This window comes from Heterodontus francisci, chromosome 8 (genome assembly GCF_036365525.1).
Source record: "Heterodontus francisci isolate sHetFra1 chromosome 8, sHetFra1.hap1, whole genome shotgun sequence".
NCBI lineage: Eukaryota > Metazoa > Chordata > Chondrichthyes > Heterodontiformes > Heterodontidae > Heterodontus > Heterodontus francisci.
In genome coordinates, this window is record NC_090378.1 from 17439698 (window position 1) to 17461076 (window position 21379).

General features: G+C 44.6%; 1 protein-coding gene across 1 annotated transcript in view; it reads right to left on the reverse strand.

Annotated features, from left to right (window-relative positions):
* The window catches only part of LOC137372480 (calcium-activated chloride channel regulator 1-like), a 37980-nt gene extending 18597 nt beyond the window's left edge, over window positions 1-19383 (reverse strand). Inside the window, exons 1-8 of the mRNA XM_068036351.1 lie at window positions 19222-19383; window positions 18877-19020; window positions 17176-17332; window positions 12117-12219; window positions 8020-8185; window positions 5805-6026; window positions 5196-5420; window positions 4943-5120 (exon numbers count right to left, since the gene is read on the reverse strand). Coding sequence (XP_067892452.1) covers window positions 4943-5120; window positions 5196-5420; window positions 5805-6026; window positions 8020-8185; window positions 12117-12219; window positions 17176-17332; window positions 18877-19020; window positions 19222-19383 — 1357 coding nt within the window. The remainder of the gene's footprint in view (window positions 1-4942; window positions 5121-5195; window positions 5421-5804; window positions 6027-8019; window positions 8186-12116; window positions 12220-17175; window positions 17333-18876; window positions 19021-19221) is intronic.
* Between the last annotated feature and the right edge of the window lie 1996 nt (window positions 19384-21379).

Consider the following 21379-nt stretch of genomic DNA (forward strand, 5'->3'; position numbering starts at 1 on the left):
AATGTTGCGTTGTTGGATTCCAGAGAAAGGGCATTCCAGAGAAAGTCTTAGACTCTGGTAAAGGTTAACTAACAACCCTTTATTATTTACAGTTATTACATACACTCTCCGCAAGACACCTTCATGCTGCTATACCTTCTTCTCAAGCCTATCTCATGTGACTGTTACATCATAACTCATACAGTGCAAGGTGTCACTTTCACAGTTTTCAGTATTAACCCTTTACATCCTTATGTTAGAGAAACTTCCAAGCCTGTTTGTGAAGAAGACACTGAGACCAGGATGCTTTGGTGGAGATTGTTTATTGCTTGCCACAGAACTTACTTCTGCTCTCCAAACAGCATCTACCAACCAGTATAATAAAAGCAAAATACTGCAGATGCTGGAAATCTGAAATAAAAACAAGAAATGCTGGAAATACTCAGCAGGTCTGGCAGCATCTGTGGAGAGAGAAGAAGAGTTAACGTTTCAGGTCAGTGACCCTTCTTCAGAACTGACAAATATTAGAAATGTAAAAGGTTTTAAGCAAGTAAAGCGGGGGGTGGGGAAAGAGATAACAAAAGAGCTGTTGATAGGACCAGGTCACAGAGAATAACTGACCAAAAGGTCATGGAACAAAGGCAAACGGTATGTTAATAGTGTTCTGAAAGACAGAGTGTTAATACAGAGAGAGTGTTAATTGACTGTAAAGCACAAAGCACTCCAAGCACAAACATTAAAATAAAAACAAACAGACAGTGGGTAGGCACAGTAGAAACAAACTAACCAAACTAAAATAAAAGCTAAAATAAAATAACCAAATAAAAAAGAAAAAAGTAAAAAAAGAAAAAATAACTAAACATAAAAAGGGGGGGGGGCCCCGTCATGCTCTGAAATGATTGAATTAAATGTTCAGTCCAGCTGGCTGTAGCGTGCCTAATCGGTAAATGAGATGCTGTTCCTCGAGCTTGCATTGATGTTCGCTGGAACACTGCAGCAATCCCAGGACAGATATGTAGGCATGAGAGTGGGATGGGGTGGGTGGGGGTGTTGAAATGGCCAGCAACCGGAAGCTCGGGGTCATGCTTACAGACTGAGCGGAGGTGTTCCGCAAAGCGGTCACCCAATCAACATTTGGTCCCCCCAGTGTAGAGGAGACCACATTGTGAGCAGCGAATACAGTATACTAAATTGAAAGAAGTACAAAGATTGCTGTCTTGGTTTTTCATTTCAATGGGTTGTAGTATTTCATTTGGTTTGGGTTTGTTCATCTTCATCTGGAACTAGCAGATGGATTACTAGCTGTTGCTTTTGTGGAATAGGAATGATATTCTTCCGATTCCTTCATATGTTCCCTTCATTCGTTCATATAACATGCGATTGCTGATAGTCCTCATGTTTATGGATTACTGTACCTTTTTGTTACAGGTCACACATCCAAATGTTTTGACCATTGTTTAATTTGGGTAAGCTTCTTGTTCGAAATGCCCTCTTGTAATTCCTGATTTGTTTCCTTCAGTAGGAGTTTTATTTTTTCTCGCACTTTCTCATATTCGTGACTCTTTAATCCAGGCATTAATTGTTGAGGCAATACTAGAAGTAGTTTCTTAACTTCCTTCCCATTAATAACTTTGCTGGTGATAATAAGGAATTGTTTACCTTTGTTTGCTTGACTTTGGCTACCTTTATAATCAACTGCAGTTTCAACCATGCATTCCTGCTCAGTTAGGAAAATTCTTGATTGCGTAAGACATCTGTATAAGGTCTCTGTCAGTTGTCTTCCTTTATGCTACAGAGTTACTTGGAATTTGCCTTTTACTCGCAGTTGCATCCCGCCTGGACTATGCAACTGTCTATCTGTTGGTTGCAGGTAATATCTCCACCTAAGCTTCTTGGTCAATCAATACCGTGACACTAGCCCTTGAGTCAAGCTTAAAATTCGTGAGGTGTCCGTTCACGTAGATGTCTGCTGTCTGGAAATCTTGGTCTGGATTACTGATTTCTCCCAAAAACTCTCCTGGTTCTTTTTCTTGTGAGTACTATATAGGCTCTCAGCAAGCCACCTAAGTTAGCATCCTCCATGCTGCTATACCTTCCTCTTCTCAAGCCTATCTCATGTGATTGTTACATCATCACTCATACAGTGAGAGGGGTCTCTCTAACTGTCTTCGGTATTAACCTTTTACATCTGTATGCTACAGTTAATACAGAGGAGGACAGCGACAAAATACAGGAAGCCATTCATGAATTGGCAGAATGGGGACGTAATTGGCAAATAAACTTCCATATAATTAAGTGAGGTGGTACATTTTAGTAGGAAGAGTAAGGAGGCCACATACTCTTTGGAAATGGCGTAGAGGACCAGATGGGTCTGGAGGTACAGGCATGCAGATCACTAAAAGTAGCAATGCAGATTAATGGGACCATTAAAAAACAAAGCACTGGGGTTTATTTCCAGAGGGATCGGATTGAAAAGCAGAGAAGTTATGTTAAACGTGTATAGAACCTTGGCCAGACCACACAGAGTACTGTGAACAGTTCTGGTCTCCAGACTATCAAAAGGATATAGATACACTGGAGAAGGTAAAAATGAATTACTAGCATTATATCAGATTGGAGAGATTATACCCATCAGGAAAGGCTGGGGCTTTTCCTCGAAACAAGAAAATTTTTCTCGAAACCAAACTGAGAGTTAAGATTATGAAAGGAATTTAATAAAGAATTTTTTTAAGATGTAGAAAAGATGGGCTGAAATTTATACTTCCGTCACCTTAATCGATGTAAACAATGGCAGTCTGCCCGCGTGGGCCCGATGTTGTGGAGCCGCTGCGGCAGTTCATTTAAGTAGCTGGGCGGATCACCCACCCCGATGACGTGGAAGGGGCATGCTGTCCGTCCCTGGCAATGGCATCAACCTCCTTTGCGCAGACGCTGACGCCATTTTTAAAGGGCTTTGAGCCCTACATTTCAATTTAAGTATTTAAAGCTAGATTGTTTTAAAAAAATTAAATAAATTGATCTTGACCTTCGCCACCCTTCTAATAACCATAGAATTAATTCCTTGCCCTCTCCCCCACCAAAATACTTAGTTTGTGCACCTGACCTTCCCTCCACAAAGTTCATAAAATGTGCACTGTAACCCTTCCCACCATCCTCTACACCAATGAAATGAGTTTGACCCCGCTACACCCATTCCTGCACTGAAAAACTTAGCTGCTCCCCCCTCCCCAAGAGTGTTGCACTTCAGATCCCCGTGGCGCGGGAGCGCCAAACACCAGCACCAATACCACTCCAGGACGGACGGCGGGAGCGCGACAGTAATTAATTCATTTATGTGAATTAATTTACATATTTAAATTGGGCTCCCATCGCCAAGCGGCAGGGGGCCGCCATGAGGCCTCGCTGCCACTGGCAATGTTGGGCCGGGCCGGGTGTCGTGGTTCATGGTGGAACTCTCCAGCACCACCCCCCGCCCCCCGCTACCCCCCACGCCATGACCCCTGATGTCGCGGGTGGGGGGGGGGGGATCTGTAAAATTCAGCTTGATGTTTCCACTTGAAGCGGAGACCAAAACTAAGGGCCATAAAACCTGGACAGTCCCTAATAAATCCAACGGGGAAACCTCTTTACCGGGAAACTGGTGAAAATGTGAAACTCGCTGCTGCAAGGGATAGTTGAGGTGACTAGCTTAGATCCATTTAAGGAAAAGCTAGATAAGCACAAGAGAGAAAGGAATAGAAAGATATATTGTTGGCGTCAGATAAAGAAGGTTGGAGGAGGCGTATGTGAAGTAGAAACACTGATATAGAACTGTTGGGATTGAATGGACTGTTCCTTTGCTGTAAATACTGTGTAATACTATACCACTAATCTTTCTGTAATATGAACATTTCGACTGAAGGCTGTCCATTGTGTTAGTTTTATAATGCTTTATTAACATTGCTTCTGATAAATTAAATAATACACTGGGCTCAATTTCCTTCTTGTGAGCTGTGTTTGTGGCTAAAAGGGGGCAGCATCAGGACCAAAATTAGGGAAAAAAGTCCCACCAACTTCCCATGGGAGTCCGCCCAGTAATCGGAATGCATTCACCTGAAATTCCGTTGTCTGCTATTTTAGTTGAGATTCTGGCCAATTTATTTGAAACTTGTTACTGCTTCCACCACAATAAAAGGAGGAAGAACTTGAAACAAAGACATAGGGCTGGAATTTACCTTAGATGGACGGGAATTCGCCACCGACGTAAAAGTCGGCGGCAAACCCGCTTCCGCCTAGCCCGGGGATCCGTCCCGCATTTTACGGGTTCCCGGGCTTTAATTGTCCTGAGGCAGGACTTCCACCTGCTTGAGGGAAGAAGTCCCGCCTCATTGAGCTGCTGGCCAATCAGTGGGCCGGCAGCTCTTAGTCGCAGCAGCGCCACCGGGAGTGCTGGTCACTGGTGGGACTGCAGCCCAGCCAACCAGATGGAGCCAGGAGACAAGGTAAGTTGGGCATACCTCACAAGGCAGATTGGTCCTTCCCTGGTGAGGCTGGAGTGGTCGTTTGCGGGGAGGGGGCGTCTATGGTCCCAGGGGTGGGTTGGTAAATGGAGGCAACCCTCAATTGGGCACCCTGTGCCCGACTGCCATGGCCCCCGAGGGCGTATGGAAAGGCAGCAGCTATCACTGGGTGGCTTTTCATGTCACCAGCACGCCCGCTTGTCATGGGTAAAATACCCGTGGAGGCGGATGAGGGCCCTTAAGTAGCCGTTAAGTGGGCGGGCAGGCCGTTTCCCACCCCCCGCCCGACTGCCGTAAAATTGACTGGAGGCAGGAGCGGGGTGGGTAGGCGTCCCGGATCCTCCCGCTCAATTTTACGCCACCCCCATGCCACCATCCCACCCGCTGGGATGGTGTAAAATTCAGCCCATAAAGTGTTCTCATGTTGGTCTCCCAAGGCATAATTAGCCGTCAGTGCTAATTACCTGTCATATTTGACAGCTGTTCCAATTCTGCAGCTGCACTTGGTCCTAATGCTATAGTGTGGATAACAGCACCACTTTCTTCCACCTCTGTGAAGCAATTGCTTATTCCACTGTCCTCCCCATCAGTCAGCAAGACAATTTCATCACCACTTGTAGCATTGTCATCACCACCAAGTACCTGCAAAGCAATTAGTTATCATTAACCTGGGAAAAATGCAATTATTAAAATGTCCTTGTGCTTTTCAGATCTTACCTGAAAACCAGACCGAACTCCTGCACAGATATTTGTTCCTCCATTAGCTGATGTAGGTAGCTGTTGTACGAGTTCATTCCTCACCTCATCATCAACAATTGCTTTCAAACTTGTATGAAGAGTTGCATAACTGTTAAAAGAGACAATTCCAACTTGTGATCCTGCTTCAATGATCTGCAGTAAGAATATCTCAGCTGCTTGTTGGAGTCTGTTAATACGATTGTCCTATTTAATAGAAAGAAGACAAATGCAATGCTTTGTGTCTAGCACACAGCCATTTATTTGATTTCTTTATAGACTGTATTTAAAAAAATAAGGTATGTAAAAATTAATTTAAAGTTATTGTTGATTAAGCAGACTGCTTTGCCCTGGATGATGTCGAGCTTCTTCTTCAGTGTTGTTTCAGCTGCACTCATCCAGGAAAGTGGAGAACATTCCTGATTTGTGCCTTGTACGATGCAGAGAGGATTTGGGAGTCAGGAGGTGACCACTCACCACAGAATAACCAGCTTCTGACCTCCTCTAGTTTGCTGTGTGAAGCCATGCAACAGCACAGACTGGAGTCCAAATGAACACTTTCTGTGAAATAAACTTTACAAAAGGACTTACCGAGTTCATGCTTCCAGAAACATCAAGGACTAAGCAGAGCACACGGTCTTTGGCCTGTAGAAGTGTAAATGTCGGCAACACTGAACCAATATGGGGTGGGGAATTGTCTCTGAAATCTCCTGACTTGCTGATCACATCCCAAGTGCTCCTGTAATTGCACATTTTGTTTTGCATGTTTGGTGCTTCAGGATTGTGAGTCTGATCATTACAGAATTCAAACACCTGGATATTAAAATAAACGATGGGTTAAAGGGGCTGTGACTAGAACTGGGAAAAAACAGCTCAGCTTAAAAATACTAAGCAAAGTCTTGTGAGACATAACAATCTACAATGTATTAAATTTTAGTGAGGCTTCAATTTTGACCTCCTGACTTAGAATCACGAGTGCTGCCATTGAACCAAACTGACACATAACGGGGGTCATTTTACACCTGGGGGTTAATGTGTCAGAGCCATCACCCACCCCTTGTAGAACCCACTGGATTGGCATCCCATTGATTTCAATGGAGATCAGGTGGGTTCTTGAACAGGAAGGATTCCTCAATGCCTGGTGTACACCTGGGCGCAAAGTTGAAAACTTACCCCATAATGTGTTGATAACATTCGAATATGTATTTGTAAACAAGCAAAACAAATGCTTTTCATGAAATCCCTGGTTATAGTTAATAACTTGCTCACAACAACAGGTGCACACTGTCCTCCCCCAACCAATGGTATCTGATAATGTAAAAGTGGCAAACTCTGTTAACACTGTCCAGGGCCCGACTCCACACATCCTGAAAGAAGAAGCTGGAGGCATGGAAATTGCAGGGATTTTCTACTGGCCTTCTAATGGAGACCAGTCACTCCTAATCTGCAGTGAACAGGGGACAGTGATGCTCAGAGATTGCGGTTCTCCAGTAAAGTGAAGCTGTCCCAGAGCAACATCACCAATACAAAGACACCATTTAAAGAAAATATATGTATTGTTTCATATATATTCATATTTATTCCTAGGATGTGGGTGTCACTGACAAGGCCATCATTTATTGCCCATCCCTAAATGCCCCTGAGAAAGTGGTGGTGAGCTGCCTTCTTGAACAGCCGCAGTCCATGTTGTGAATCACAATGCAGTTAGGCAGGAGGTTCACTATTTGCTCCAGAGCTGATGAAGGAACAGTGACATATTTCCAAGTCAGGATGGTATGGGATTTGGAGGGTGTTCCCATGCACCAGCTTCCCCTTCCCAGGTGGAGGATGTCATGGGATTGGGAGGTGTTATTGAAAAAGCCTTGGCAAGTTGCTGCAGTGCATCCTGTAGCTGGTATACATTGCAGCCTTGGTGGGCGGGTGGTGGAGGGAGTGAATGGTAAGGTGGTGGATAGGCTACCAAACAAGCAGGCTGCTTTCTTCTGGAAAGGATCAAGTTTCTTGAGTGTTGTTGCTGTACCCCTCCAAGTGGTGAGTATTTCATCACATTCCTGACTGTATCACCATTCCTTCACTGTCGCTGGGTCAAAATCCTGGAACTCCCTTCCTAACAGCACTATGGGTGTGCCTACACCCCAAGGACTGCAGCGATTCAAGAAGACAGCTCACCACCACCTCTCAAGGGTAATTAGGGATGGACAATAAATACTGGCCTAGCCAGCGACGCCCACATCCCATGAACGGATAAAAAAAAACGTGTGTCTTGTAGGTGATGGAGAGACCTTTGGGCGAGAACAAAGTGAGCCATTCATTGCAAAATTACCAATCTCTGACCTGCTCTTATAGCCATAGTATTTATGTGTCTGGTCCAGTTAGATTTCTGGTCAATGGTGACTGCCCCCCCAGGATGTTGATAGTGGGGGATTCAGCAATCGTAATACCATTGAATGTCAAGGGGAGATGGTTAGATTATCTCTTGTTGGAGATGGTCATTGCGTGATGCAAATGCTGTTTGCCATTCATCAGCCCAAACCTGAAAGTTGTCCAAGTCTTGCTGCATGTGGGCAAGGACTGCTTTGTTATTTGAGGAATTACAAATTGAGCTAAACATTACAGCAAACAACTCCATTTCAGACCTTAGAATAAAAGAAAGATTATTGAGGAAGCAGCTGAAGATAGTTGGGCCTAGTTGGCCTTAGGATATCCTGGAGCAATGATCTGGGGCTAATACGATAAGCTGAGTAACAGTTGCTGGAACAAAACTGTTAACAATATTTGAGAAAAGCACCTTCTCGTAACCACTTACATTTGGCAGCCCCTGTAGATACATTATTGAAGAGGATGAACTCTGACCCTTCTCTGGGAAAAATGTGCAATCACCAATCGGCAACCTTGTGTTCGGATCAATGTCACATGGTGAGCAGGAGGTGCCTGTGCAATCAGCAGTCATTCCTGTTATTTCTGTTGAACATCTGAAAGTCAGATAATAGGAAATGTATTTTATTCTGAGTAACATTTTTATTAGAAGAGACTATTTAATGAGATTAAACAGGGGGAATTTCATGCCCTGCCCTGCAGTGGGTTTGAAGGCAGGGAGAGGATATAATCAGGTGGGATGGTTGCGGGGGAGGGGTGCCTCCTCCAAAATGAAGTCCGTTGCGGGAAGGCCTATTAATGGCCTTCCCGTCCTGCCACCAATTGAGGCCCCTAACTGAGCAATTAATGCCCAATTAAGGGCCTCATCCCATCACTGCCACTGCAATTAGCTGTGCGGCGGGTGGCCCTGTCGCTGCACGGGAAGCATGGTGGGAAAAACCATGCAGGCTGCTTGCCAGCTCAGGGTGTGGGGTGGGGGGGGGGGGGGTTACCTCGTTAAAAGGCACGGTGCCTGAATGAGGGACCCAACATCAGGAAGGGGAAGGGGGCCATGGAGAGCCACCCCCCTGCCCTTGCTGCAGGCCCCTCCTACACCCCCCTTCTCCCACGCGACCCCCACCCCACGAGACCCCTCCCTCCCTGACCTATCTGTGGCCTGGGTCCAGCGCTACTCCTGGACCTTGGGTAGGTGCTCCACCAGCAGCCATCACCTCCGCAGTGACATTGTTCAGTTAAAGAGCTGCCAGCCTCTGATTGGCCGGCAGCTCTCAGAAGACGGGATTTCTGTCACCGTGGTGACGCCGCTGTCCAGTTAATTGCCTAAATTGGCATTAGATTCGGTGGGCCTTCCACAGAAGAGGCGACGCAGGGATCTCAGCGTCACTTTTTCCAGACATTGAGATGCCCATCACCCGGATAAAATCCCGGCCAATGTGTTTATTTAGAAAAGATCAAGGAGTGGAAAACCTTTGAGGCCCATTTTCACATTTTCATCATTTATAGCCCTTCCTACTCCCACTCCCAATCCTGCTCTAAAGAGTTGAACACCTCTATACTAGCTGGGAAGAATGTCACTACCTTTGTTGGCTGCTGTTGCCAGAATCCTTGGACTAAAAAGTCTTCAGCTCCATTTTTTGGGCCAGGTGTCAGGATTTGCAACCTGCCCATGCCAGTTCTGTTGGAGGTGGGCAGCACGCAAATTTGGTGCTCCCACCTCATCACCATGATTGTAGTGCAGGACTGAGTGGGTTCTGTGCTGCTGGCTGCCTCTGCACGCCATAAGGGACCAAGCAGCATGTGTTGAGAGTTCATGTTTCAGACAGCCTGCTCTTCTTAAAGGCAGTCTGTCCGTCTTAAAGGGAAGCTGCATGGAATAATGTTGCTGCAATTTAAAACATGGAAAAAGAACACCAGGGCAGAGAGAGGGTTGCAGGTTGATGGATGTGGCACTGGAGGCCTCAGTGGTGGAGGTGGAGTGGAGCAGAGAAACAATGGTTCCACAGGGGTGCTGCCAGGAGGCCTCTAGGACCACCCTCAGAAGGGAGTGGGAGCAGGTGGCCTGTGAAGTCAACTCCCAAAGTCTGGTCCCAAGGACCTGGCAGCAGTGCCACAAGAAGTCTAATGACCTCACGTAGGTGATCAACATCAGTCAATGCACTTTTACATGACATCTCCTACCCACCATACCAATAATCTCTCACACTGCACAATGCATCATACCCCAATTGCTCCCTGGCATTCAGGACTCATGCCTAACATCCAGATACTCCACCTCACCCTCACACATCCACCACTCACTGCCTCCAAATACCTACAGCTATTCAGCTATGACAAGCACATCAGCCAACTACAGTGTGACATGGTTATTGACATTCTTGCATTCTTGTCTTGCAGGACAAGGTGCCCCACAATATTAGGGAGCAGAGGAGAACTAGTGGGGCCTGCATCTCCTGAGCCCTATGCAGATGATGGTTCACTGAATCATGGGACTGGCTACGACAGAGCCCTTGGCATCCGACGTCGCTAAGAACATTGAGGATGATGGTATGTTCCTGATTTATACCCCCTCTCAACCCCCAACACACCATCATCCTGCTATCTGGTATGATGTGCAAGCTGCTGATGGTGTGACCATGGACTTCTTGCTTCCTCAGCCCATCCCCCTTCCCTCACTCCAACCTTCCCCTTTTGAGTTACTGCTTTCAGACACCCAAGAACTGCCGCCTGCCCAACCCCAGCAACCCCAGGAGGAAGAGAGAAAGCAACAGCAAAGCACTGATGGAGAGGCCCTGTCACTTGATCTGAAACTCGCAGTCATCAACTTGGATACCACCACTGCACATACCTTAGATACTGGTATAGAGTTGGAATCAGAACATCGTGAATCTTCTGATGCGAGTGGGCTGCAGCCAGGCCGGGGGAAGGGATAATTTTTTTGGCAGCTCCCTGGAGGGTGAGGTTGCAGATGAGTTCTGCTGTAAAGGCACATGTGGTGACATACAGGAGAACGCTGATGGACATGAACTCCACGATTCTGGCTGCATTGGCTGGCATAGGGGAGTCCAGCTCTAACTTGGCAGAGGGCATCACATAGACAGTGCCATTTCCACAGCCTCTTTGTGTTAGCTGTGGCACAGTTGGTAGCACTTTCACCTCTAAATCCCAAGTTTCTGGGGTCAAATCCCACCCCAGGACTTGAGTACAAAACTCTAGGTTGACACACTCAAGTGTTGCACTGTTGGAGATGTCATCTTTTGGATGAGAGGTTATATTGAGGTCCTGCCTACCCTCTCAACTGGACATAAAAGATCCCAAGGTGCTATTTCAAAGAAGTGCAGGGGAATTATCTCTGGTCTCCTGGCCAATATTTATCTCTCAATCAACATCACAAAAACAGATTATCTGGTCATTATCACTGTGCAGTTTTGGGAGGCTGCTGTGTTTGCTACATTACAACAGTGACTGTACTTCAAAAGTACTTCATTGGATATGAAGTGCTTTCAGGCGACTGGTGGTTGTGAAAGACGCTATATAAATTTACATCTTTCTTTTCTCTGCTCCATGCTGCAGACCCAGAGGTACCGCCACTGCTGCCCTCATACCTGTTGTAGCCTTTGTGTGGACAGCTCACCCACTCTTCTGCCTTCTCTGTGAGGATTTAACTACACTCTCAGGCAGATCCAGGAATCCACCACAACATCTCCAAGAATACCCCAGAGCAGTTTCAGCAATAGCAAACATTCTTAAAAATGATCTTACCTGCAATTTGTGCATCTGGTCATTTAAGGAATGCTGGTCTGGGGCCCATCCTGTTGCTTAGCGCTTGTTGTTTGCAGAGTCCAAATTAGGTATTCTGGCGTTACACCAGCCAGTTGGGCTGTGTGACGTCAGATACGCTCCTTCACGACCTGCTGGAAGACCCTGGGGTGCCTTCTCAAGAGGATGCGCCACATGGGCTGTGCCAGAAATGGCTGGAGGTGCAGTGCTGCCCAGAAAAACGGTGCTACACCTGCTGGAGGCAGGTCTTCGGAGATGGAACCCACATCCACTATTCCTTCTCATCCATGACATGCTAAACCATCATGCTACCTGAACGACTTGTTGGCTTAACTGCGTCAACACATCTCCTGCAGCAGGTTGCACAATGGAAAGGCATTTCTCTGTTAGTGGGATGTTCACCCAAGACCCTCTTAGGTGAAGGTAACAGATCCCATGGCACTATTTCAAAGAAGGGCACAAGTATTCCTCAATCAGCATCACTAAAAAAAAAGTTATCTGTTCATTATCAAATTGCTGCCTGTGGGATCTTGCTGTGCAGAAATTTCTCTTCCACGTTTCCTGCATTAAAACAGTGACTACACTTCAAAAAGTAATTAATTGACTGTAGTTTGCTTTGCAATGTCCTGAGGTCGGCAAAGGTGCTATCTAAATGCAAGTCTTCCTTTCTTCTTTCAGGTATTGTACTTTTGCCTAGAAATCCCAAAAGAGTTTTTTCACAACAAAGTCACTCAATTAGAACTGTCCTACCTCGTTGCTTCAGAGACACCATCCTCCGATATATAAAAAGGCACCAGATTGTTATATTCTTCAAACACACCCCACTGAAAACGAGCCCATTCATGAACAAGTACTCGACCTGTAAAAAGCGATGTATTTTTTATTCAAAATCGTGAAGCCAAATGCTTTCACTCTCTGTGAGATATAAGTGGTACTGATACTTCAGAAAGTTCAAATACTGGCATGGTTCCCTCATGTATGTAAAAGACACTAAGTGGCATGAAGTTATTTTGTGACATCACAAAAAAATCAATATTCTGTTTCCATGTGTCAGCAGTGGTGCCGGTTTCTGCCTGCAATTTCTCTGAGTATGGAGTATAATTAGTGTGTCAAAAGATTTAGCTGTAAACTCTAGTGCTCCATGACCTGATAGAAGAGGAGCTTCGAAATGTATTGTTTTATTTGGTGCAGTCAGGAGGAGGTGGCATCTACTTTTTCCCAGAAATGGGGGGAAGAAACCTGCTGCTCTCACCAGGAAGGTGTGGTTGGAGGAGGTCGAAGAGTTGAGTAGCAGGCGCATTGTGACCCGGTCTTAGATGCAGTGCAGAAGCGGTTTAATGACCTAACTAGGTCAAGAAAAATGAGTACATTTGCTGATTCACCTATAACCTGTGTTGTATAACCCCAAGCCCTCACTCTCGTGTTCCATCATATCACTCCTCAGACCCATCTTAGTTTCAGCACCGCCCATCCTTTACTTTCTAGGTACTTCCTCACCTCCTCATTTATCCATCCACCACTGCAATTCACCCCAATCCTTAGGCCAAGAGTTTTTGTAAATCGCAACGGATGTTCGTTCATCAATCTGCAGCTGGTGTGCGACCACATGGACAGGATCATGCAGGTCTGTGCCAGATACCCTGGGAGCTGTCATGATGCTTTCATACTGAGGCAATCCAACATGCCAGACCTTTTTGTTCCAGGATGCAGGCTTAAGACCTGGCTTGCTGTGGTGCTGCTTGAATTGCCATGTTTGTGCAATCGATGACACCTTGTACCTGTGGAATCCAGCTGGAGAAGTGGATGTGTGTATCCACTCATTTTGGCCATTGTCGTTCCAAGGAAAGCTGGCATAAGTGACATAAGTCGACACCCTGGCAAACAACCCAACTGTGATCTGCCATGTACATTTGTGGGCAGCCAATTGAGAGACAATTGAGTTGTCTCCAGTAGCGCACTGGAAAGAGCCAGTGGCAAAGAAATTGAGGGTAATGGTGACTTTGACAGCAACGGACAATGAGTGGACACAGGTCCAGCAGGGGGCAGCTCTTCCTGTAGTAGGCTACAGATCTCAGCAAACCTGTCATGATAATCTGAGCGGGCAGAAGCTCTGCTCTTCAAGTCGGTCTAGGAAACTGAGCCTCTGTCCATACACCCACTCCTGTAGTAAATCCCTTCTGCAACCTCAGCACCTCTACTGGTCTCTTCTCTGCTGTTCTGCACCTCTGTCCCGTGTACCTCCCTCCTGTGCACCTCTCTCCTATGTGTCTCTCTCTTGTGCTGATCTTCGCACAGCATATCATCTCTAGTGTAGATAGCGACTGACTTCCTTATCTGATGTAGTCGCGAAGGTATCCATAGTGCCTTCTATTCTGCTGGCGTCTGTTTGAAAGCCTCCAAACCTCTCAAAACAAAACCTCTCAAAGCAAGAACTCTCAGCTAAATGTTTGCCAGACAAAGCAGTTGCAAGCACAGAGCATGATTGAGATCGAGAAATCTGAACTTTAAAGACCCTCGTGAAGCACACCTCAATCTCACCTCCATTTCACCAGTGAGTTCCCCGAGCCCTGGGATCCCTGTGCTACAGGAAATTGAAATATCCCTCATTTCCATGTAACTATGCTGTTAAATGATGTGCTAGTTGCCCACCCACCTGCGCTATTGATCTCACAGACTCTGGCGAGTAGGATACTCATGTGATCTAACACACCAAAGTTAAACTGAGAGGTCAGCGCGTTTGGACCGTGTTGTGGTCACGTTTCAATTTTCTTCTATTTTCATTTCCTGTTCTTGGGTGTTAAAATTCCCCCCAAGATGAAACCAGGAAAATATAAACTTATTAGTCTGATATCTATTGTGGGGAGGTTATTGGAATCTATAATTAAGGACAGAGTGATTTAGCATTTAGAGAAATTTGAGCTGAATTGAGAGAGCCAACATGGTTTTGTAAAGGGTTGGTCATGTCGAACGAACCTAACTGAAATTTTTGAGGAAGTAACAAAAAAACAATAACTTGCAGTTATAAAGCACATAATGTCCCAAGGGACTTTACATGAATGCAATTAAACAAAATTTGATACCGAGCCAGATATGGAGATTTTAGGATAAGTGGCTGAAAGTTTGGTGAAAGAGGAAGATTTTAAGGAGCGAGTTAAAGGAGGAGAGAGAAATAGAGAGGCTTCGGGAGGGAATTCCAAAGCTTAGGTCCTAGGCAGGTGATGTCACAGTCGCCAATGGTGGAACAATTAAAATCGGAAAAGCTCAAGAGGCCAGAATTGGAGGAGTGCAAAGATCTCAGAGGGTGATAGGACTAGAGGGGGTTATAGAGGTAGGGAGGGGTGAGGCTGTGGAGGGATTTGAAACAGGGGCGAGAAAAGATGGGAGGCCAGCAGGAGAATATTGCAATAGTCAAGTCGAGAGGTAATAAATTCATGAATGTGTTTCAGCAGCAGATAAGCTAATGCAAGGGCGGAGACAAGCGATGGTATGGAGGGGGACGTAGGCGGTTTTGATGATGGAGGCGATATGGAGTCAGAAGCATATCTCAGCTTCAAATAGGTTGCAAATAGTCTGTTTCAGCCTCATATAAGGGGCAGGGAGAGGAATGGTGTTGATTGCTAGGGAATGAATTTGTGGCAGGGACCAAAGCCAATGGCTTTGCTCTTCCCAATATGTATTTGGAGGAATTGCTCCTCATCCAATATTGGATGTTGTACAAACAGTGGGACAAATCAAACAGTATTAGGTAAGGGAATATCTATCAATGTAGTCTAGGAGCGACATAAGAGACAGTTAGCTAAAGTTAAAGCTCATGGAATTGAAGGCAAATTATTGGCCTGGTTGGGAGAAGACAGAGAGTAGGGATAATGGTTATGTACTCGTAGTGGAAGGAACTGATTAGTGGTGTCTCATAAGGATCTGTGTTTGGGGCCTCAGCTATTCATTATGCTTATTAATGATTGAGATAACACAAAAGAGAGCAGTTTATTTAAGTTTGCCACTGGCACAAATATCATTTGTATAGTAAATACAAAGAGAGATTGATAGATTAAGTGAGTGTCAGATGGATTTCAATGCAGCTAAATGTAAGGTCGTGCATTTTGGATCAATAAAGGATGCATGTGAGTATTTTTTGAATGGTGTCATGCTAAACCCCAACCTGCCAAGAATGAGGCATATTAATTTTGCCATATGGACATTAGATTTCAAAGTGTTGCTGAAGTGAAGAAAGGACTTGTTAAAAAAAATCACCAGGCCCTTGGCTGGAAAAACATTTTTGCATACCAACAGACGGTGCTTGGAAGGACAAAGGGGCTATTCCCTGCTCCAATTTAACCCACCATGGACTTTAAGCACCAGGTGCTGTGTGTAAGAAGAGGCATTCCAGGGTCGGCTTAGACCAGAGAATCCACAAACAGACGTGGGCAGACCAGCTAGTCACATGACTAACCTGCTTGGCAACTGTGGTTTTTCAGAATTGTATAAACAGTTTGAACTGTGGGTGTCTATTTGCTCCTGGACTGAAAAGGTCTCTCCTGACTGGCTCACCACAGCCTCTCCTCTCTGCTCCCATCTCTTTCTCACGGAACTCCAAATCCACTGAAGACCCATGAACCCCAAAAAGAGAGAAAAGTCTCCAACAGCGAACAAGGTTTAAGAAGAATACTGGACCCCAATGAAAAGCAAGATCTACCTACAAGCAAGGACTCTAAAGTGAGCTCGAAGATCCGTAACAAAAGCCCTCTTCAGAGATTGTCTCAAACTTTTCCACTTTATTTCTTCTGTTCTGTTCTGTCTCTATGTACATGTGTGTATCGCGTATGCATGCTAGTATGGGCGTGTCGTGTATCTGTAGGCGTTAACCGAATTAGAGTTTAAGTTTAAGTTTAATAAATGTCAACCTTTCTTCTTTAACCCTAAGAAAACCTGTTTGTGTTGGTTTCTTTGCCTTATAATTGGAAAGCAGTGAGCAACGTTTCACCAAGGGGGAGTTAAAAACACGGTGTGTTTAAAATAAAACCTTGTTACAGTAAGACCAGGTGAAGGCTGAGAGGGAACCCTAGACACCTTTCTCACCTAGTCGTAACAATTATGAGAAGTCAGGAGTTGCAAAGAGATTTAGGAATCCTTGCACACAAATCAAAAAAATGCACTGCTCAGGTACAAAGAATAATCAAAATGGCTAGTGAGATATTTACCTTTATATTTAGAGAACTAGAATATAAAGGGGAGGAAGCTTTGCTAAAGATATACAAAGCTCTGGTTAGCCTACACTTGGAGAACTGTTTATAGTTCTGGGCACCACATCTTATAAAGGACATATTGGCCTATGAAGGAGTACTGTGTGGATTCACCAGAATGTTAGCAGGGCTTCAAGGATTAAATTATGATAAACTAAGTTCATATTCTCTGGAATACAGGTGGTTAAGAAGTGAGTTGATTGAACTCTTTAGGCATTTGAAGGGAATTAATAGGGTATTCAGACAGAAAATTTTTCTCCTGGTAGGGGACTTTAGGACAAAGGGGCATAACCTTAACATCAGACTCTGTGCATTCAGGAGAAAATTTTGGTAACAATTCTTCAAGCTCTCTCCTACAAAAAGCAAAAGATGCTAGCTCAATTAAGAATTTTAAATATGTGATCAATAGATTTTTGCTGGCCAAGTCTATTAAGAAATATGGAGCCAAGGTGGATAAATGAAGTTAGGATACAGAACAGCAATCATCTCGTTGAATTATAGAACCGGATTGAGGGGCTCAATGGCCTACTCCTGTTTGCATGAAAAGCACATGCTACAATGGTGTTAACTTTTACCTTTTGAGCCATAAACAGCAATCAGACTGTTGTTTAATATAAAGTTAGGGGTGAAATGAATATACCGCCCCTTCTCACCACATCCACCATACTGCAGAGTGTACGGGTCATCTCCATATTTAAGGTATGGGTCAGCAATGATAACATCAGCCTAGGAAAAGACAATTGATGTTTCCATGTGAGAATCTCAGCAATAAACACACACAACAAAGGAGTTCACTGCCTACAGCAGCAATGCAGTAATTGGGGTTGAATTTCGATGGGGATTCTCCCAATCTGTTGCCATAACTTTGGCCTGTCATGTCCAAATGTAAATATTCTAATGAATTATAGCTGTGTTATTTATGGAATAAGTGCACAGTCAGCAGCTATAATCCGGCTGGACATTAATCATAGTCTGAGAACTTTGTACAGGAGTGCCTGGTGGCCTGGAACAGTCCAGGATCAATCTAGATCATCTGGGTCCCTCCTCTCCCTCAACACTACCTGACTCAAGCTCCCCTCTCCAATGGTGTTAGATCCCACCTTCTTAATATTCCTGTATCCTTGTTCAGGCCCCCAACCCTTCATGCTCCTGGACACAAGTATTTTTTTGTCAATGCCCCTGGGGCCCAATAGTTCATTCCCTAATCCTCTGAGTCCTTCCCCAGTTTCCTAATGTCAGATCTCCCCCCAGGTCTCTGACATTCCCTCTGTTCTAAGATCCTGTGGTAACCCCAATTCAATGCTCCTAGTACCTCCCTCAACTCCAATGCTCCCCTATGCCATAAGCTCCATTTTTAATGCTCCCAGACACTACACACTCCCCCAGTACTACTGAGACTCTTTGCCTAGTAATAATGATTCCCAGGACACCGTGCCTGCAAATGGACAGATCCTGGTATCTCCCACACTCAATGCTGCCAGAGCCTGACACCTGCTCCAGATACTGCCGACTTTCAAAACCTCCTCCAATACTGCCATTCCCCCCAGTGCTGCCATCAGCTGAAACCCCCACTCCTCCCACTATTGCCAAATATCATATACCTTCCTTCCACCATTACTGCCAACCTAACATTCCATCCCCCAATCTCACCAAACCATAGATACACCCTCTACAGTCCTGGAAAACCCCAGAACTACTTCCCAATGCTACTAAAACCCAACTCACCGTAACTTCTCCAGGATCCCACCACCCAGTCCCCAGCGTTGGTGAGTCTATGTATGCTAGACTTTCAAATCGGTAAGAGAGAAATATCTAACACACCGATAAAGGAAATGTAACATTATTCAAACCTACACTTCATGATAAAATAGACATTGTGGAACTCAAACCCGAAAGCAGCACAAATTCTACAATACCACGTATTAAAAACAGACCTTATTCTGACACCACTGACTCTGGCAATATGATTGTTTATCACGAAGTATAATTCCCTCTTTTGTTGTCAAATAAGTATTCCAGCCTCTCTGTGGGAGAGCTGTTAAGTCATAGATAATCTTCAGGGTAAAATGCACAGTAAAGAAAATCTTTAGAAAATGTCAGAGACCACCAGAAATTTCCTTGGAGCTGCTCCTGCTCCGCCGCTTAACCTTTGGTAGATGTTTGGCATAAAAACCCACTTACATGTGTGAATGGGGTTTTCAGGAGGAGTTACAGTGGCTGAAAGGGAACAGACTCAAGGAGATTGTCAGTGTTCACCGCTCAGTTCTTACCTTCTCATAGGATTGAGTCGTGGGTCTCTGAACCAGGCTAGAATTAATGGGCCATGTAAGAGGCAGCAGGATTTTTACATCTGAAAAATAAACCTGTTTTTTCGTAGCTCGGTACAGGTAGGAGGAGGCTTCAGTCACCATTTCCTGTAAGGAAAACACAGGTTTAAAATCAATATGTCATTGCATTAATCAAATGTGAGGGGGAAAATGGTATAACATATTGCTTTAACTCTCCCTCCTCTCACCAAATCCTGAATTCTAAACAATAAAATACAACATGAATAAAATACAATGTCACAAAGCAACAGCTATTAGTTCTCTTCAGACAGCAGGTCAATACCTCACCTGAACATTTTCAATAAGCTTGTCGTTATATTGGATTCTAGGGTTAATAGCAATAACTATGTCTCTATATCCATTATTCTCCAGTTTTACTTCAGAACAGTTTATAATACAAGCAGACAGGAAACAGCTGAACACGAAGCCAAAGGGTTTTTGGAACAACATCATTGCACCCAGGCTTTGGTCTGCTCAAGAATGCTTCCCGCATGTCAAATAACATATTGGCAGTGCCGCCCACATACTGAGAATGAATTAAAAAGAATTAATGGAGGGTTGTACATGTACTAAGAAAAGGGTGTGAAATTGCACCAGAGGTTCCAGCCTATTCCAAATGCTTAGAATTTGCAAGGCTTAAATGACAGAGAGTTGGATCGGGAATAAAACTAAAGCTACCAGATCGGCAAGAAAAAGTAAGTCTATTCCTGTATTAAGTCCATACAAGGGCATGCAAAGTGCTATTTTGAGGGACAAATTGAGTCAAGTGGGATTAACTTGATTTATGATTTCAGTCTCATCAAGGTCAAAGTCTTGCTCACCAAGGTTTATGGACCTCAGATAAAGTGATAACTGGATAATGATAACCAAAACCTTCAACCTTCACATGCTCTGCACAACAATACTGCAATGGAGCAACAATGTGGAAAGTGCTTTTTGCCTTAGCTTGTCATTCTACTTTGGAACTTGGGGAAAAAAACCCAGCCAGCTGGCTCAGTCCTGCTAAATAAATATACATTGGCTTAAAATAGTGATCGATCAAGTATTCTTCATCTCACTCACAAGTAGACACACAAACAAGCATGCAATTATTTTGGAGCTATTGTTTCAGATGACAAGATGTGTTTTGATACCAATTTCAACCATGTACATAAGAACATATGAAAAAGGAGCAGAAGTAGGCCTTAGAGCCCCTTGAGCCTGCTCCACCATGCGATAAGATCACGGCTGATCTGCGGCCTCAACTCTACTTTCCCGACCTATTCCCTTTTCTGTTGATTCCATTAGTGCCCAAAAATCTATCGACCTCCATATTGGATCTGCTCAATGAACAAGCGTCCACAGCCCTCTGAGTAGCTTGTGTTCTATTGGGCCATAATTTGCTGTGACAGGGCTTCTACTATTGCCTGCTCTTAGTTAGACTTGCCCTTCCCATTTAGGTTTTTTAATTTTATTGCTTGGAAAGTTGCTGGAAATGCAAATGGAAAGCAGTGCAGTGAGTTAAAATGGGCATCTGACACCTGAGTGAACAGGGCGAGCAACTGTATCTCTTGAACTGATCAGAGAGAAGGAGTGCACAAGGACTGAGAAGGAAGTGTAAATTAGAGTGGGTGATTTCAATGTCAAATCAAGTACAGAAAGGGAAGACTGGATTGATAACCTAGATCCTTCTGTGGGTGATGATATTTAGACAAAGTGCAGCTGGAACAATTTTTATGATGCTAATTCCCTGGAGATACTGCCAGTTCATTGTTTCCTTTCATTGCCTTTCTGATCCTGAATTATTGCTCATTCCCAACCCTACCATAGAGCCACAGAAAAGTTATGGCACAGGAGGAGGCCATTCAGCCCATCGTGTCTGCACTGGCTGAAAAAAAACTAGCCGCCTAGTCTAATCCCACCTTCCAGCACCTGGTCCATAGCCTTGCAGGTTACAGCACTTCAGGTGCAGGTCCGGGTACTTTTTAAATGAGTTGAGGGTTTCTGCCTCCACCACCAATCCAGGCAGTGAATTCCAGACCATCCTCTGGGTGAAAAAGTTTTTCCTCATGTCCCCTCTAATCCTTCTACCAATCACCCTAAATCTGTGCCCCCTGGTAATTGATCTCTCCACTAGGGGAAACAGGCCATTCCTGTCTACTCTTTCACTTCACCATTGAATATAGACTCTTCAGTCATTATGCCCTGCACTATGCAATTCTCTTCCAAAACCATTTTCCCCAGTTACATACATGTCTGCCTTTGAAGTGCCACGAGAAAGTTTGCCTCTTTCACCATGCTGTTGTTCCCAAATTCCCTGCTCAGTGTATATCTCTCTCTCCTTTAGAACGTTGTGAGGTATATGTTCTTTTATATAAGGTGAACCACATAAACACCAGTTGTTGCTTTGGAAATGATCTACTTACCAGACCCTCTTCTCCAGCATTGAGACCCAATTAAAACAATA